The sequence below is a fragment of the Lepus europaeus genome, chromosome 12 (genome assembly GCF_033115175.1).
Source record: "Lepus europaeus isolate LE1 chromosome 12, mLepTim1.pri, whole genome shotgun sequence".
Classification (NCBI taxonomy): domain Eukaryota; kingdom Metazoa; phylum Chordata; class Mammalia; order Lagomorpha; family Leporidae; genus Lepus; species Lepus europaeus.
Window position 1 is genome coordinate 91,039,606 of NC_084838.1, and position 15,384 is coordinate 91,054,989.

General features: G+C 39.5%; 2 protein-coding genes across 4 annotated transcripts in view; one reads left to right on the plus strand and one right to left on the minus strand.

The window, feature by feature from the left end:
- The window catches only part of CENPP (centromere protein P), a 257,893-nt gene that overhangs the window by 194,120 nt on the left and 48,389 nt on the right, over positions 1-15,384 (plus strand). The gene's annotated exons all lie outside the window — the stretch shown is intronic.
- ECM2 (extracellular matrix protein 2) overlaps positions 1-15,384 on the minus strand; it is a 55,236-nt gene that overhangs the window by 24,116 nt on the left and 15,736 nt on the right. For 2 of the 3 annotated variants that reach the window (XM_062208497.1, XM_062208495.1), the window contains exons 1-2: positions 14,457-14,630; positions 1,755-2,065 (exon numbers count right to left, since the gene is read on the minus strand). In XM_062208497.1, the coding sequence (XP_062064481.1) occupies positions 1,755-2,040 (286 nt within the window). In that variant the 5' untranslated portion in view covers positions 2,041-2,065; positions 14,457-14,630. Of the gene's footprint in view, positions 1-1,754; positions 2,066-14,456; positions 14,631-15,384 lie in introns of those variants that run through there. The other variant, XM_062208496.1, reaches the window with a different exon arrangement.

Consider the following 15,384-nt stretch of genomic DNA (forward strand, 5'->3'; position numbering starts at 1 on the left):
ATCAGCATATGGCTCTGAAGTTTCACTTCTAGATAACATGCCCAAAAGGATTGAAAGTAGGTGTTCAAATAAAACCTCTACATGAGTAGAAATAGCTGTGCTGTTCACAGTAGCAAGCAGAAGGTAGAAACGATCCAAGCATCCTTTGGCTGACAAGTGGATAATAATAAATATGGTCTATCCGTACAATGAGATATTATTCAGCCATGAAGAGCAAGGAAATTCTGATATGGGCTAAACATGAATGAATCTTGAAAACATTGTACATTCCCCCCGTGGCCTCAACATGCAGCAGATCTACAGTTTCACTCGACAACACTTTCCATTTTTCCGGAAGGCTGGAAGAACACCATCCACCACAACCTGTGTTTCCGAGACAGCTTTGAGAAAGTGCCGGTCAGTATGCAGGTTGCAGCCAGCACCCGGCCACGCTCCTGTACTCAGTGAGTACAAAACATTGTACTCATTGAAAGATGCCATTTACACCAGGCCATATGTTATGTGATTCCATTTATATGAAATCTCCAGAAGAGGCAAATTCATAGAGACAGGGGGTAGATAAGAAGTTGCCAGGAGCTGAGGATGAGGAGGAATGAGAACATTATGTGCAGAGCTTCTTTGGAATGGTGGGCATGTTCAGGAACTAGAGAGGGATGATGTTGGCACAATATTGTGAATATACTAAATGCCATTGCATTATATTCTGTGAAGTAGTTAAAATGGTCAGTTTCATGTATAGTAATACAATAAGATAAGAAGTACTTTAAGACCACTAGAAAATACTTTTGGGCAAATTACAAATGTTTAGTACACATCTTCTGTACTTTTTAATGCATACTTCCCTGTATCACATATTTAAACCCTTTTAAACAGATGTGAAATCACATTATGCATACACTATTTTTTTACCTTTTTATTTTCTATCATTGTGTATCTTCCAGTTAACTAAGGAAATTGACCTCATTCTCTAAGAGCTATGGGTATATGTTTGTTACAGTGATCTTTTCCGTTGATTTCTCTGCCTTTTTCCACTCGTGTCGACAGTGTGGCCTGAGTTGCTTATTTGCATGATAATTGTATGTTATTCATGGAAATAATAACTCAGAAGCTTTTGGCATTACTGAGATGATGTATGAAGTATTGGCCCCAGAAAATTATATAGTGATATTTTCTTCTGTCTTGTGTCTTAATGATAACATATCTAAAATATAATTTTTTCCTTTCAAACTTGGAAAAATGTGGACCATTAAATACTAGGTTTTGAAAATGCCTGGTTGAAATCTGGCAGTACTTCCAGTTTTTTTCTGCCTTTAAAAAATCAGTAGTTTAGTCTATATAGATTCAGTGGCTTTAACTTGTGGCTGAAAAAAATTTTGGTTAAAAATGTTTAGTAGACTTGTGTTTGTAGAATCATCTGAAATAACTTGTTTCTATAATATAGAAAAACTACAATGAAAAAGCAGTTTATGAATTTATGCTTATATTGTTCACGTTGTCCTAACAACTAATTAAATACACACATAGTAAATATACTGAAAAGAAATAGACCAAAATGATAACTATAAATTTATAATTATAATCACAGTTAATTATTTTTTCCTTTTCCAATAAGTTTGTATTGTAAGTTGATTTTGAATCAGTTGATTTTGTTAATTATAAAAATTTATCTTTGTAGATTGAACATAACTTGAATTTTTCTTTGGAAAATATTTTCACGAAGATTCTTGTCTCCCCCCTCAATGCTGTTCTCTTACCTGGTAACACATTATAACTTGATTCTACTCCAAGAAAACTTGAAAAGGACTCAAACTTGTCCTCCGTGCTGTCATCAAAGTTAACAATGGGAAACCTTGGTGCTGATGTAGCTGTCATCTGCTGACCTCCATGCTTTCTGTCTGATCTGTGGCTGGGGGAGGAGCTTTTCCTCAGTCTCCTGTAACGCATCTTCCTCCCTTGCCTCCTCGGAGTCTCTTCATTTTGTCCAAAGTCAGTTTGAAAAATGATCAGTAGAACAAAGCAAAACAAAACTGCAGACTTCATGTTTGATTTTTCCACCAGCCAATTTCTAGAATGAAATACAAGTTCCAAGTTAATGGTGACTGAATCTTTACCTATGAAAGGCTTGTAATTGTATATCTATTAGGACATCTTTAAGAAAACTCATGTTATGTAGACAATATGCTACAGTTTTACTGACAAATTAGAATTTAGAATTTTTCTGTCAGAACCGAAGAACCTTTTACATCTTGCCTATAGACTTGGCATAGCAAACTTTTTCTATAAAGTGCCAGATAGTAAATAATTCATGATTTATGGGCTGTACATTCTCAGTTGTAACTACCCAGCTCCGTCGTTGCAGCACTAAAGCAGTCATAGATGATGTGTGAACGAATAACTATGGTCAAGTGCCAATAAAATGCTTGTTATAAAATAAGGCAGTGGGGCAGACGTGGCTCCCAGGCCCTAGTTAGCTGTCCCTCCTCTGGGCCTCCCCATGCTGTAGGTTTTCCACTATTATTTGGGAATTTCTCTCCACCTGCTGTGCCACAGTGCTGCCCTGTGACCAATATCATCCACAAACCATTCTTCCAGCCCCTCTATTTTTTCTTTTATTCTCTGACTTTATGATTTTCTTTGTTGGGAGGGAGCCATTGTATCACCTCACATCATTAAGGACAGTGCAGAATAAGTTGTTTAGAAAGAGACCATATTCACATAACTTTTATTTCAGTATATTGTTATAATTTTTATACTTTGTTATTAGTTATTGTTATTAATCTCTTATTGTGCTTAATTTATAAGTTAAACTTTTTCCTAAGTATGTATGTGTAGGAAAAAAACAGCGTAATATAGAGTTCAGTACTATCTACAGTTTCAGGCATCCTCTGGCAGTCTTAGAACATATTTTCCCCTTATAAAAGGAGCTACTGAACACATTCTTTTCAAGTACACATGGTACATTTACCAGAACAGTACATATTCTAGGTCAAAAAAACAAATTCCAGTGATTTTTTTAGAGATTCAAAACATACAGTATGTTCTCTAACCACAGTGAAATTAAGCATGTAATAAGTACTAGAGATACTACAAAATCTTCAAATATTTGTAAACTAAATACTTGCATCAAAGAAAAGATTCAAAAAAGAAATTCAGAAAATATTTTGAATAATAATGTAAACATACATAAAATTTGTAGGATGCAGGTAAAACATGGCTTAGAAATAAAATTATAGCACCAAATACCTATGTTAATCACCTCAAAGCTTCTACCTTAAGAAACTCAAAAATAGGGTCTGGCATTTTGGCCTAAGGGATGTTAAGCCACCACCTGCGATGCTGGCATCCCATACAGGTGCCAGTTTGAGTCACAGGTGCTCCACTTCCAATCCAGCTCCCTGCTAATGTGCCTGGGAAAGCAGCAAAAGATGGCTCAAGGCTTTGGAACCCTGGACCCATGTGGGGGACCCAGAAGAAGCTCCTAGCTGTCGCAGCTAGGGCTGGGCCAGGCCAAAGCCAGGAGCCTCTGGACCTCCATCCAGATTTCCCACATGGATGCCATCTTACGCTGCCTTCTCAGATGCGTTAGAAGGAGCTGGATCAGAGGTGAAGCAGTCAGTCCTCAAACCAGCACTCGTGTGCCAGCTGCCAGTGTCTCATGCAGCGACTTAACCCACTGTACCACAATGCCAGCCCCACACTACCTGATTTTAATACTTAGCTTAAATTCAAAAAGTAAATAATAGTTGGTATTGGTGTTAAGATAAACATCAATCGGACAGAATAGAATGCCCACGAATGCACTGAGGACATACAGTCAACTGGTTTTAATCAAAGGTACTAGGACAATTTAATGGAGGAAGGATACTCTTTTCAAACAATAGTATAGGAATAATTACATAGCCACACAAAACAAAAATATGCTACAATAATAAGTTATAGGTAAATGTAAGAGCAAAATCCATTAAAAATTATAGGAAAAATGTTGGTGACCATGAGATTGGCAAAATTTTCTTAAATAGAGCAATGAAAAGGATGAAATTTTTTTTTAAAGATTTATTTATTGGGGCCAGCGCTGTGGTATAGTGGGTAAAGCCACTGCAGTGCCAGCATCCCATATGGGCGGCAGTTCAGGTCCCATCTGCTCTACTTCCAATCCAGCTCTCTGCTATGGCCTGGGAAAGCAATAGAAGATGGCCCAAGTCCTTGGGCCCCTGCACCCATGTGGAAGACCTGGAAGAAGCTGCTGGCTCCTGGCTTCAGATCAGTGTAGCTCTGGCCGTCGCAGCCATTTTGGGAGTGAACCAGCAGATGGAAGACCTCTCTCTCTCTCTCTGTCTCTGTCTCTGTCTCCGTCTCTGTCTCTCTGCCGCTGCCTCTCTGTAACTCTGCCTTTCAAATAAAAAATTTTTTAAAAAGATTGATTTATTTATTTGAAAGGCAGAGTTACACACAGAGAGAGAAGAAGAGGAGAGAGAGGTCTTCCATCTGCTTGTTCACTCCCCAGATGGCCATAACGGCTGGAGCTATGCCAATCCAAAGCCAGGAGCTTTTTCCAGGTCTCCCACACAGGTGCAGGGGCCCAAGGATCTGGGCCATCTTCTACAGCTTTCCCAGGATATAGCAGAGAGCTGGATCAGAAATGGAGCATCCGGAACTCGAACTGGCGCACATATGGGATGCCAGCGCTGCAGGCAGTGGCTTTACCTGCTATGCCACAGCGCTGGCCCTTGAAATATTTTTAAAAGTAAATTATCTTCATCAAAATTGAAATATTTTCTTTTCAAAAGATACTATTAAACTGATAAGGCAGGCCACATACTGGATAATATTTGCAAAATATATATTCAAACATTTCTATCAAATAAGTCTTACAAATCTATCAAAAGAGGGGGCCGACACTGTGGTGTAGCGGGTGAAGCTCCCACCTGCAGTGCCAGCATCCCATATGGGCACTGGTTAGAGTCCTGGCTACTCCATTTCCAATCCAGCTCTCTGCTGTGGCCTGGGAAAGCAGTGGAGGATGGCCCAATCCTTGGGTGCCTGCACCCATGTGGGAGACCTGGAAGAGGCTTCTGGCTCCTGGCTCTCTCTCTCGTCTCTACCACTCTGTAACTCTTCCTTTCAAACCAATATTTAAATTATAAATAAATAAATAAATCTGTCATAAGAAGAAAACTAACCCAGTTTTATTTTTTATTTTATTTGAGAGGCAGAGAAAGCTGCCATCTACCGGTTCACTCCTCGGATCCCTGCAGTGGGCAAGGTTGGGCCAAGCTGGGAGCTGGGATCTCAATCCAGGTCTCCCAGCTGAGTGGCAGCAACCCATTTACTTGCCAATGCCTGCTACCTCCCAGTGTATGCGTTAGTGAGAAGCTGCCATTGAGAGTAGACTTGGGACTTACAAACCGAGGCACTCCTATATGGGATATGGGCATCGCAACTGGCATCTTAATCACCAGACCCACTCCATAACCTAATTTTTAAAACAACCAAAAATTTTAAACACATTTCACCAAAAAATATACACATGGCAAATAGCACATGAAAAGATAGGCTCAACATCATTTGTCATTAGGAAAATGCAAATGGAAACCTCCATGAGATACCACCACATACTTATTAGAATGGCTAAAAGTAAATAAACAGAACCAAAGCTTGGCAAGAATGTAGAAGTAGGACTCTCATACAAAACTCAAGAATGTAAAGGGCTACAACAACTTTGGAAACAGTTTGGCAGTTTTTTCAAATAAGTTAGATATGCACCTATCATTTACCCAGGATATTTACCTGAGTGAAATGAAAGCACACTTGCACGTCCATAAAAAGCCATGTATATAAATGTTCATAAGATTTATACTAGCCAAGAAGTCGAAACAGTTCCAATGTCTGTCAGTGTGTTCCTGGATAAACAGATGATAATATAGCTACATAGTGAAATGCTACTGAGTGGATCCCAAAAATGATTGTGCATAATAAAATAAGCAAAAGGAGATGTATATGGTTCCATATATATACAATTAACAGAAAATGCAAGCTGTTCAGTAGTGAAAGCACATCAGTGGTTTCCTCAAGACAGGTCCAAGGGCTTGACTGTGGGACAGGTGGAGGAGAATACCAATAGAGTGTAGGGAACCTTGGGGCATGTTGGGTATGTTTGTCTTCTTAATTGTGGTCATGGTTTTACAAGGATACTTTAAATATGTTCCCTTTAATTTGTAGTTGTCTTCACTGTATTGGATAAGGCTACCATTTCATAGTCTGAGTAAGAGGACAGGTGTTTAGAATCACACTTCAAATCATGTAAAGAGCAAAATTCACAATCTGAGCTGGTCTGAGGCACTTAATGACATTGTACAATCTGTACTTTGATCAGCAGAGGCAAAGTCAGGTGATGGAGAACCTAAAATATGTGGATTGATGAACTTTTAGAGCTGAGATCAGGAAATTGTCGACCAGAGGTCTTACTGGTCCTACCATTTGTTTTTGTACAACCTACAGACTGAAATGTTTTTAACATTTTTAAATGACTTTTAAAAAACCCTATTTCATGGCATTAAAATTAAATTTCAATATCTATAACATTTTTGGAACACAGCCTCACTTATGTGTTCTTGTATTTTGTGGTTTTGCACTATGGTGGCAGAGTTTAGTAGCTGCTACAAAGACTGACAGTGTGTTCTGCAAAATACAAGAGTTCACAGCAAAAGTTTGCCAGCTGAGAGTTTGAGCAGTGCTTCTCAGTGGGGATTATTTTGGCCCCCAGGGGACATTTGACAATATCTAGAGACCTGTTCAATAAGACACAGTTTGGAGGGGTCCTAAAGGCATCCAGCATTTAGAGGCCAGAGATCTCCCAGAATATCTCTAGTGCTAAGATAAGGAACCCTGATTTAGACAAATAAAGAGATACTGAAGGTTTGTAATCAAGATGCATGTTGCTTGTGGGTAAAATATAATTGTAATTAGATGACTCTTTTAGAGGTTGCTTATCAAAAGGAATAGTGAAAAATAACCATCATTTACATATAGTAATTTGTTTTCCAAGATCTTCTCCTAATTCCAAGACTTTATTTTCATGTTCTTTTCCATGTCTCATACACAACTGTATCAGGAAGAAACAAACAAAAAATTCCATTCTGAGTATTTGAATTCTCAAGGACAGATGGTTTATGCAGATGATACAGCCCACTGGATGTACACAAAATAAAAATAACTCCAGAACTGGTGTTTATACAGTCAGAACAAAGCCCTTTTATTTTTTTTAAGATTTTTTTTAATTTATGTGAGAGAGAAAGTTACAACGAGAGGGAGTTACAGACAGATCTTCCATCTGCTGGTTCACTCCTCAGATGGCCACAATGGCCAGAGCTGATCCATCCAAAGCCAGGAGCCAGGAGCTTCTTCCAGGTCTCCCACATGGGAGAAGGGGCCCAAGAACTTGGCCATCTTCCACTGCTTTCTCAGGCCATATCAGAGAGCTGAATCAGAAGAGGAGCAGCCGGGACGTCAACCAGTGCCCAAATGGGATGCCAGCTCCTCGGGCACTGGCTTAGCCTACTGCTCCACAGCACCAGCCCCAGAGCCAAGTCCTTTCATACATGCCAGCAGGTTTGTGTTCCTGCTGCTCTCAGGTACTGCTGCTATTCCTGTGCAGTCCACATCGTTTATAAGGTGACTCTGGGGGCCGGTGCTGTTGCATAACCGTTTGAGTGCTTGGGCCCCTAAACCCACATGGGAGACCTGGATGAAGCTCCTGGCCCTTGTGCCCATTTGCAGAGTGAACCAGCAGATGGAAGACTTCTCTCTCTGCCTCTGCCTCTCCTCCTTGTAACTCCGTGTTTGAAATAAATAAATATTTTTAAATATTTTTTTAAAATCTTTTTAAAGGTGACTCTGTCCAGTTTCCCAAAGTGGGGAATTCCATTATCTACTCAGACCTCACATTCCAGACTCTCAAAGTTCTGGCAGAAGCTTCCCCCTTGGACTGAGCCACAGTTTATTGTCCATATCAGGGCCCATGAGATTTAAAGATTAAAAACAATGCTTACTCAGATTTCCATTTTCTGAGTTCTTAATCTTTTTTATTAGTGCTTCTTAAACTGTGTTTTAATTTATAAAATAATACCTATTTTTTAAAACTCAAGATATCAAGCAGAAAGGATAAATTGCCCTAACCATACTTAATAGTTTAGTACAAGAGTAGTCAAACTTTGTTATCGGAGGCCAGAGAGTAAATCTGGGGTTTTGCTGGTGGATGATCTCTGTCACAACTACTCAGCTGTGCTGTGGTAGCCACGGAGTAACCGGGAGCAGTAAGTAAATAGGTTGGCCTAACAATGTTCATATAGCACTTCGTGTAAAACACAGGATGTGGCCAGGCTGGGGGGAGGTGTGCACAGTTTTCCAGCCCTTCTATATATGTTATACTATAATCTATTTTATCTCCTCTCAGAAACAATTATGGGCATAGGAACATTTATGCCAGTATATGTGTGACACACGCACACAAAAGTGTATCAGGTCTCTACCAGGTTTTCATTCCATAAGTTACTTGAACAACTTGATGGTGAATATTTAATAAGCTTTTGCTATTAAAATATTCTAGTTCATATATCTTGAAGCATTTTTATAGTACTTACATTTATAAATAATATATTAATAAATTTATTTTGGGTTAATTTGTGGATCTATAATATCTGAAAATTAATTTGGTCACATTTAATAATTTTAAACTTTTATTATCAGTTGAAAATTCAGAATTTTCATATCTTTCTGGTGCTTTTTTATCAAATAAGTTCTTTCTGTGCTGTTCGCCATAAGATCTATTTTGTCTACTCTGTGGTAGCCACGGAGTAACCATAAGCAATAAACAAGTAGGTTGGCATAACAGTGTTCGTATAGCACTTCTAAAACACAGGATGTAGTTGCTTGTTTTAGTTAATATTTGCTTAATATATTGTTTGCATCATTGTAGTTTCAGCCTTTCCATATTCTTGTATTTTTATATACTTTCAATTAGTGGGGGTTTTTAAATGCAGTCTGATAAACTTTGTCTTTTAACTGGAAAATTTAATGTTCTTAATGTAATGCTTGGTCTGTTCAAGTATAAATATACTTCTGACAATTGACTTTCTTGACAATTGACTTTCTTATATCTCTTCTGTGTTCCTTTTTTCTATTGCTTTCTTTTTAGTGAATGGCTAGGTTTTTATTTCATTAGTAATTATATACTTTTTTACTGTTCTGTTCTTTATAAAATTACTACATACATTCTTTTTTTTTTTTTTAAAGATTTTATTTATTTATTTAACAAGTAGTTACAGACAGTGAGAGGAGAGACAGAGAGAGAGGTCTTCCATCTGGTGTTTGACTCCCCAGATGGCTGAAACAGAGCTGGGTCAGGCCAAAGCCAGGAGCTAGGAACTTCGTCCAGGTCTCCCATGTGGGTAGCAAGAGCCCAAGCACTTGGGCCATCTTCTACTGCTTTCCCAGGCCATAGCAGAGAGCTGGATCTGAAGTGGAGCAGCTGGGACTTGAACCAGCAGTCATATGGGATTTCGGCACCACAGACAGAGGCTTAGCCTACTAGACCACAGCACCGGCCCCGACATACATTGTTGAGTTACCAAACTCTAATATAGGAGCAAGGAATGGGCTTTCAACCTAGCAGTTAAGACACAGTGTAGGATGCTCACATCTTGTATCAGAGTGCCTCATTTGTTTGAGTCCTGGCTCTTTGACTCCCAGTCAGCCTCCTGCTAATGCCCATCCTGAGAGGCAGCAGGTGTTGCCTCTAGTGCTTGGGTCCCTGCCACTCACGTGGGAGACCAGTATTGAGTTCAGGGGCCCTGATATTGTGGGCCTTTGGGGAGTGAAACACCAGATGGAGGCTCTCCCTCTCCCTTTCTCCCTCCCTTTTCCCCTCTCCTTCCCCCATCTCTTTGCGTTTCAAATAAGATGCAAAGTAAAGAATTGCTTCTACCTAATATATGCCATTAGCACCTTTACCCACTCTGACAACCAAAAATGTTTACATACATTGCCAAATGTAACCTGCTCCAATTTGAGGACTTCTTACTTAGATCTACCTGTGCATCCTTTTTGTTTCTTCTCACTGCTTTCTGTATCACCAATCTTGTATGTTAAAGAATACCTTTCAGGGGACCCACCCAGTGGCTCACTTGGTTAATCCTCCACCTGCGGCACCAGCATCCCATATGGGCACCGGGTTCTAGTCCTGGTTGCTCCTCTTCCAGTCCAGCTCTCTGCTGTGGCCCAGGAAGGCAGTGGAGGATGGCCCGAGTGCTTGGGCCCCTGTACCTGCATGGGAGACTGGGAGGAAGCACCTGACTCCTGGCTCCTGGCTCCTGATCAGCATAGCTCCGGCCGTGGTGGCCATTTAGGGGGTGAACTGGTGGAGGGAGGACCTTTCTCTCTGTCTCTCTCTCTCTCATTGTCTAACTCTATCTGTCAAATAAATTAAAAAATAAATAAATAAAAATAAGTACTTGAAAGGTACTTCTTTTATTTATTTCCGTAAATGACAGTTCTCTTTTTGTTTATTTGAAAATTCTTGCATATGACCTTAATTGTGAAAGGATGTATTTGCTGGATACAGAACTTAGGTTGACAAATGTTGTCTTCCAGCATTTTGAAGATACTATTCCTATGCTTTCTTGTTTCTAATGACTTTATTGAGAAGTCTCCTCTCAATCTATTTCTCCTTCAAATGTAGCTTTTTAAAAAGATTTTATTTATTTCTTTGTTTGTTTGAAAGGCAGAGTTAGAAGGAGAGACAAGACATTTTCCATCTGCTGGTTCATTCCCCAAATGGCTGCAACAAAGCCGGGTCAGACCAAAGCCAGGAGCTAGGAACTTCCTCCAGGTTTCCCATGTGGGTGGCAGGGGCCCAAGCACTTGGGCCGTCTTCCACTGCATTCCCAGGCCACAAGTAGAGAGCTGGATCACAAGAGGAACAGCCAGGACACGAACTGGTTACCCATACGGGATGCCAGGATCACTGGCAGCGTCTTTACCCAATAGACCACAATGCCAGCCCTGCTTTTTCCTTTTTTTTTTCCTAGCTGCTTTTCAGATTTTTTTTTTTTCTCTTTGGTTCTGTATTATTCTGGTATGTGCAGTTATGATATTCCTGCTTTTTTTCATGTTTGGCTTTCATAGCACTTCTTGAATTTAGGGACCGATGTTCACCAGATTTGGGAACTTCTCAGCTGTCATCTAGTGCTTTCTCCCTTCCTTTCCCCTCCCTCAGAGCTGCAGGTAGACAGCCTCCTCGTTAGTCCTGCAGTCACTTTTCCTCCACCTGTTCCTCCATTCATCTGGCTGGTTCCCTGATTGTCTTCCAGTTCACTAATAGTCTCTCCAGCTGTGCTATCTGCTGTTAAATCCACCCATTGACTTTCTGTTTCTTTCATTGCATTTTTAAATTTTCAAGTTTTCAGTAATTCTTTTATTAATAACCTTTTACTATTTTATTTTTTGAAATAACATTTTAAATTTACATTATAGTCAACAGTTTAATGGCTCTACTAAATAAAGAGTTCAACAAATACAAAGTAAAAAGACTGTAGTCCAGGAGGAAAAAAGGCCAGGGCTATAAACAACAATCATATGAAAAGATTTCCACCTTCATTCACATAAAGTAAATTTTAAAATAGTAAAAAAATTATCAAAACTATCATAGTATATTATTCCTGACCAAGACTATAAACAACTTTGGACAAAATACTGCATTTGCAGTATTTAAATTTTTAATCTTGTATTTTTCAAGCACATTAATCCCATTTTCTCTCACCTCTATGTCTGAAGACTAGGTTTGGATTGGTGTGTTTGCTCTTACTTCTTTAGGTTTTTAGCCTGTTCTGTCTCCTCATTTGCCTGATCACTCTTGATTGACTGCTAGACATTGCATGTGAAAAATTATTAGAGTCCTTTGAAGTTTAGGATCACATATTCCCTATCTGAGGCGGAGTTACCTCTGCTTTGGGCAGGAGGTTGAGGACACTACCAGTCGTGTGTTGAGCGATGTGAGCTGGGCTTCACTACGGCCAAGGAACAGCTACACAGAAGTCCGTTGGTGTTTACCAGCATCACTTTTCTTTACCACCCCCTCAGCTTGTCTGGCCCTATTCTTTGAGTTTTGTTTCTCTCCAGCCTCATAATCTGCTAAAGCTCCACTCAGTTTCTCAGCCACTTTCGGAACACGCGGATGCCTCCCTGAGAAATGCCGTTCCCAACTTCGGGGTTCCGGTCCTGTCCCAAACGCCGGCCTTGACGTTTCGCCGTCTTCCCTGTTATTCTCTGCAAGTCAGTGAGTGTGGCTTGTCTCGCCAGCCGTCATCCAGAGAAGGTCCCTCAGGCTTGCTTACTCCTTACAGAAATGCATCCTCTCTCAGAGAAGGTCGGAGAATTCTTGGGATTCTTGTATGTCTGAAAATACTGTTTAGTTAACAGAATTACGGTCTCAAAATCCTTTTCCTCTAATACTTCACAGATAGTGGTCCATCATTTTCTAATATTTACTCTTGCTGATAAGACGTTTGACTTGAATCTGATTCTCATTTCCGTTGGCTTTTTTTTTCTATAGAGGCTCTTTTTTCTCCCCAAATTTTCAACATATCTTTGATTTTCAGAAGTTTTGCCACAATGTGCCTATGCAAAAGTAGTAGTCATAGTGGTGATTGAATTTGTCATTCTTGGGATCTTTTAATCTAAAATCGATTTATCCTTCCCGAATAGGCTGTCTGACCTGTTTTCCCCTGTGCCCATTCAGGGTTACATTCTTGCTCTTTCAACTCTGCACCTTCTGTCTGCCTGTGCAGGGATCCCACAGATCCTGTCCACCCGGGAACCCCCATATTGTTGCCTAGTGCAGCTGTCTATTTATACGTGTGTGTGCTTGTAACAGGTCTCCCAGTGAGAGGAAGGAGGGCAGAAGTCTGCTCGGTGTGTCCTCAGGTCTCAGCAGTTCTGTTCACAGCTCCAGCAGCCATCATCAGCTTCTTCTGGTCAGCTTTCACCTGGTGTATGTTCCAGCTTGCCACCAGGTCACCTTAACTCACCACCTCCCAGTTGTACAGCATCTGCATGTCGGCCTCAGCATCACGCTCGCGGTCAGTGTGTGCACACATTGATCACCACAGTTGTTTCAGAACCATCACTGTAGGTCATGGAGCTGAAGCTATATTTGAGTAATTTTTTATGATCCATGTAGTTTTTGTTTTAGAAAAACTAATGTGCAAAGCATACAGTAGCAAATCCATCAGCTTATTGGCACTTGAATTCATACAAGTCAGTTTGTAGAACAAGTACAAGGGAAAGGAATGGCAGTAGCAGCAAGGGGGACAGTGTGAAAGTGAGGCTGTTGGACAGCGTGGAGCTGGAGTTTGCTAAGAGTCACAGGCAGGGAGCCCTGCTGGGCAGACACATGAATGCTATGCGGTTACACATGCAGACCCTCTGTCCTGTGCTAGCAGTCAAACCCAGGAGGTCCCAAGTTTCCCGGTGTCCCTGGGCCTTCTGTAAGCACCATCTGCCAGAGTGTCCCCCTGAGCGAGTCTGCCCACCCTCCACGTCCTCATCCTGGCACCATCTCTCTTCATCTCTCCCTCTGCCAAAAAAAAAAAAAATTGACTCTTTTACTCATCCAGAAATCTACGTAACTATGTTCAGTAATAAATTTACAGAGCTATTTTAATTTTGACAAAAATCATTGTCTAAATAGTCTTATTGAAATGTTTAAGTACATTTTATTAAATGGCCTCTAAATGCTAATTTGATAACTGATGCTTAGGCCTTTATTATTTTCAATTGTTTATATAATTTATTTTTGCCTTTAATATTTATTTTAATGAACAGCTGTATAATGGAGCAAATGTTTCTAGAGATAAAACTTTATGGCTCTCTAATCACAGTATCATTTATCTTCCTAGCCCTTACTGTGTTTATCCCAATAGTAATTTGTAAACCTTGATTAACTTATTATTTTCCTTCATTTAATTTTTTTCATCAATTTTCTCAAGTAAACTTTAAAAAATATAAGTTTAAACTTCTACCTGGAGCCATGAATCTATTACCACATCCCACTCCACTCAACAAGTTTAAAATGAAAAACATTTTAAATTAATTATTCATATTTCTTTAGGGCTTAAAAACTGAGAAAGAATGAAATTTTCAAACCAGTGTATATTTCTGTTGAGCACATAATTCTATCTAAACATACAAAAACAACTTAATCCTAGTTCTGTAAAGTTTGAAATTCTTGGGAAATAATCATCCTGAAATACAAGTAAACAGAATAATACGTACTTTGAACTTTTAAAACATATTAAAGAGAGAATTTTCTTAAGGGTTAAACATATTTGCAACATAAAATAACCAAATACTAAAACCATTCCACATGCTTTAGTAAAAACTTAAAATTTAAAACTTTTTACCTGGAAATCTAAACTAAGTAGGCTTTGCTTGGTGTCATTTAAGTCTCCAGCTGAAAATGAAACAGAAATCAGGCTTTCTCTATAAACAAAGAGGGAGCAAAAGGGACTAGTGAAAGAATGTTTGCTGACTTCTTAGTAAAATCTAAAATAACTGCTTCCCTTGGGATAAATGCCTTTCAGTTCTTTGTGGGGAAAATTAGCCAAGAAAGTAACCAGGGAAAATGGTTACCAAGGGAAATATTTTTTTAATCACAGGAAAAGTAGAAGACAGCAGAAGAAAGGGAGGAGTGTCGGGGGTGGGGAGCATTTCCTTTATAAGCAGAAAAGGCAGAGTTGGAAGCATAAGAAGGAGTTCGAGTAAGAAATCTGTGGGTTTTGTAGACTATTGACATTAAAATCTTAAAATGCATACCAGCCTGCATGATGTCACTTCAGCTTTATCAATGGTAGGGGTGATAATCTTATTCAACTAAAGACTGTGCCTATCTGGGATCCCTTTGAAATTGGGATAATATTATTTAACTCTGTGAGCCTCTCTACCCGCCCACTCTTTTCTCACACTCATAATATTGTTAACAAGACAACAAACAGTTACATATGAATGCCACTGGAAATTATGTAACTTATAAACATGAGTAATGATAAACATATGTAAGGGTGCTGTGGGGGTCCTGAAAGCATGCCTCTCTAACAAATTCGTTGTTTGTGTTGACCTCAGTCCCTCTTACTGCAGATGGGTAAAGTTAAAGACAGGTAAGGACTCTAAACCCAACATTCCTGCCTTCAAGAACTTTATGAGTAGACCCTTTATACTTCTGACTGAAGTGTATTCTTCTAGAAACTAGATAATAGCAACCTTCCAAATTTTGTGAAAATAAAAGGAGTAGCATATATAAAGTGCCAAACTCAGTGAGCCTGTCATAGACTG